Source organism: Entamoeba nuttalli, assembly GCF_000257125.1.
Source record: "Entamoeba nuttalli P19 unplaced genomic scaffold asmbl_1962, whole genome shotgun sequence".
NCBI lineage: Eukaryota > Evosea > Mastigamoebida > Endamoebidae > Entamoeba > Entamoeba nuttalli.
The window spans coordinates 1-3,878 of record NW_008574980.1 but is presented as its reverse complement, the minus strand read 5'-3'; the positions used below and the strand labels follow the sequence as shown (position 1 = coordinate 3,878).

Genomic DNA, 3,878 nt, shown 5'->3' with positions numbered 1-3,878 from the left:
AAAAAAAGTAATAAAAGAAAACAAACAAGATGATTGTAAAGTTGTATTCACAATATCAAAAAATTTTTCTGTGATTGGGATATATCCACGGAGTGTTGATAATGTAGAGAATGAATGACATATTGTAACTATAATATCATGTACAATTACTTTTAATAACTCTTGAACTTTAATTTTTTTCATTGAACCAACAAAACATGCCATTAATACGGGTAATATATCTCTAAAACCTTTGTAACATAAAAACTCAATAACATCTTTTCTATTTGTTAATATAGAAAATTTATTACTACATAATTGACTAATTAATAAACTTTTATCACTATTTTGATTGACAAAAGAAACCATTGCAATAGAAGCAAGTTTTTGAATATCTCTTAGATTAATACAAGTTGTTTCTAATGGTAATTTATCATTTTCTTCTTTAATAAAAACATATCCAGTAAGTTCTTTAGTTAATTCATATATCATGTCAACAATTTCTTTTCTCCATTGTTCAATAACATCAATTTGTGTAAATCCAGGTAATGTTTCTAATAACCCATTAATAAGGAATTGTTTAAAACGATCACTTGATGCTCTCATTGAATAAAATAATGCATTACAATTTGTTGGTTTGATAATAAGATTATGTCCAAGAATTCTTTCACAATTAAAAACTAATAAATTTTGTTTAAATAAAGAACCAAAATGAAGTAAAATTGGAATAACTCTTTGTATTGTTATTTCATCAATTTTATCTTCTTCTAATGAATAATTTTTATTAAGATAAATACATTTAATAAATTCTGTTATTGCTTGATGAATATAACAAATTTCTTCATTATCTCCTTTAATTTTAAAAATAAATGGTTGAAAATCTCCTGTTGGTGTAATTTGAGCGACATCAAGTCCCAAAGAAGAAATTGATGATAAATTTCTTTTAATTCCATCATTGATATAATTTATTTGTTTTTTATCAAATAACTCTTTAAAATAATCTGAAAAGAGATAAAATAAAATTCTGCTAAATCCAATTCGTTCTACTTCATTTCCTTCTTTTGTTATAATGAAATATCCATCAAAGAATTTTGAATTTTGTAAATTTAAAATATCATTAATAATATTTTCTGAAGATGGACTATACATTCCATCAATATCTTTTAATTGTTTATTGTCATTTGTAACAGTAATTCTTGGAGATACTCCGTATAATACTTTAATAAAATAAAGAAAATCATCATATTTATATTGTTTTACTTCATACAAAAACATTCCTTCTATTCTTGTCATTCCTTCAAGTTCTATTTGAAATAATGGAGAACGTGCGGCAAGAATGAATGAATGTGCACGAATATATTTTCCTGGTTCATTTGGAAAATAAAGTATAGTATCAAAATATCTATTGTCATTTTCCATTATTTCTTTATAAATATTTCCTTTTAATTCCCAACCAATAGGAATATCTTCTGAATGAATATCTTTTTTTGTTTTTTGTTGTTGGTTAGCCATATAAATTAACGGATCAACTGGATTTTCTAATTCAATTGGTAATTCTATTAGTTTTTGTTGTTCTTTAAAGTTCTTTTGATTGTCTTCTTTAAAATCTTTACATGAAGTATTAAAATGTTTTTTTTGTATCATTTGATAAATACCAGTTGATGATAATTCATTAATATTAATTGTTACATCAACTGGTTTTTGAATATTAACAATATGTTCTTCAATTGGAGGAGATGAAATTAATTCATTTGAATTATTTTGAGAATTACGTTTATTATTTTCTATTTCTTCTGGTATTTCTTTTGTTTCAATATTGTCTGTTGTTGTTATTGAATTTAATAAATCAGCTAAGTTATTATAGTTTTGATTGGTATTATTTAACTCTTTTGGATTTTCTCTTCTTTGACTTCCATCTGGACTATTTAAATTGGAAGAAGAATAGGTTGAATGTGATGAACTTATTGGAAGTTCACTACTGTCATTATTTAATGAATTAATTTCATCAGTTAATATAACTATTGGAGGACTTCTTCCTTCGTTCATTGCATCAAGACATAGATTGGCATGTTGTTCAATTTGGTTTTGCGGAATCATTTGTCCACAAATTGGACATTCAATTAAATTGTTCATGAATTTTTTGTTTTTTAGTTACTTTTTATGTTTTTTAAATAACTCAACAAGTATAGTTTAATTATAGTAAAAGTATATCAAAAATAATATTAATTAGAACGACAAAGAAAAAATTCAGTGTTTTAGTGTTATTTCATTTCTAAAACAACGATTCTGTCGATTAAAAATCCTTCTCCATCACTTCCATTAATCATTGAATTATCAACTTCATAGACCATATTTAAAGAACAACAAACACTTTTTGGGATTGTTGTTTTTTGGATTGATAGCCATCCATTGTCTTCATCACCAAAATAACATAATTCATTTTTATTTGTTGAATGAACATACAGACCAACTAATTTATCTTTTTTAGGTAGAATTTGTAATGGTTGAAGTTGGTTTTTCTTTTTAAGACTAAACAGAAAATGGTTGGAGTCAATAATTAATGAATCAGTTTTTTGGATTGGTTTATTCATATATCCTCCAAAGATATTTCCTATTGAGTCAAATACTAATACTACAATATTTGAATGATTTAGTACTGACGAAGCAAAAGTTTCATTTGAATTTCCATTTGGTAATGAACTATCAAATAAAATCAAATGGTTTTTTAATCCACACCAAGTTTCAATATAATTAATTCCTTCAAATTGTTCTTCTGTTTGGTTGACATGTTGTGGATTTATGTGAATACTTTTTTCTTGTTGATTAATTGGTTGTTTTATATTTTGTTTATCTATTGGAACTATTGTTTTAATTGGTAATTTATTTATAGTGTGTGGTGGTTCAACTACTTTACAGATTGATTGAGCAAATTGAGGAGGAACAATTGTAGTAACTGATCCTGTGAATTTTGTTTCATCATACATGTCATACTCCTCTTCAATTTCATTTAATTCGTTTATATCTTTTGGAATTGAATTTGTATTTATTGTATTAGATATTTCAATTGGTTGTGTAATTTCTTTTTCGTTTATTTCAATATTTTTTCTTTCATTGACATTTTCTTTTTCATATTCTTCTTGTTCGATTGTAATATGACTATTACTAATTTGTTTTTTCTTTAATTCAAATTCATTTTTTATATTAGAATATTTTTGTTCAATGGTGTTTATTTCATTATTCTTTTTAGTTTCTTCTATTTCAATAAGTTTATCAATAAATGTGTTATAATACTCTTTTTCATCATTTTCTTTTTGTTCTAAATAGTTAATTTCATTTTGATATTGTAAAAGTATGTCTGTAAGTATTTTTATGGAATTTTTGTGAATATTTAATAGGTTTTCTTTTTCTTCAATCATTTCTTCTAATTCTTTTATTGCTTTTTCATATTCATTATACTCTTGTTGTGTTTTTATCATTTTTGAGTATATAGACATTTGAACTACTTCCTTTACATCTGAGTTATGTTCATTTAATTCTTTGATAATTAGTTTCATTTCTTTTTGAATTGACTCAATTGACTTATAATGGCTTTCACTCATCGTTATTTTATTATATTTTTTCGTTCTTTAAATTAAAATTTCTATTTTTGAAATTATCTATTTTAAGTTATATGAGAAAATAAAAACAAGTTTATTCTAGTTATTCTTCTTTTAATATTCATATTGTATAATAATTCAAAATGTTTATACATATTTAATCAATGTCTTTATTTATATTCATTTTTTAATTAAAATGAATAAGATATTCAAGAATAAACAAATGAATAAGAGAAAGAGTAATATAATATCTGTATTTAATATGTGAATACTATTAAAATAAAGTCAATAACTATTGTAATT

The 3,878-nt window shown here is 23.5% G+C and overlaps 2 protein-coding genes across 2 annotated transcripts; both read right to left on the bottom strand.

The window, feature by feature from the left end:
* Positions 1–51: 51 nt before the first annotated feature.
* Positions 52–2,112, bottom strand: ENU1_003750 (hypothetical protein; the record flags this gene model as incomplete). Its single annotated transcript, XM_008856493.1, has 1 exon — positions 52–2,112. A coding segment is annotated over one exon (2,061 nt), but the record flags the coding sequence as incomplete, so codon positions are not given.
* Positions 2,113–2,240: 128 nt separating this feature from the next.
* ENU1_003740 (hypothetical protein) lies at positions 2,241–3,578 on the bottom strand (the record flags this gene model as incomplete). The annotated part of the gene is made up of 1 exon (XM_008856492.1): positions 2,241–3,578. The coding sequence occupies one exon, from the start codon at positions 3,576–3,578 to the stop codon at positions 2,241–2,243; it is 1,338 nt and encodes a 445-aa protein (XP_008854714.1).
* Between the last annotated feature and the right edge of the window lie 300 nt (positions 3,579–3,878).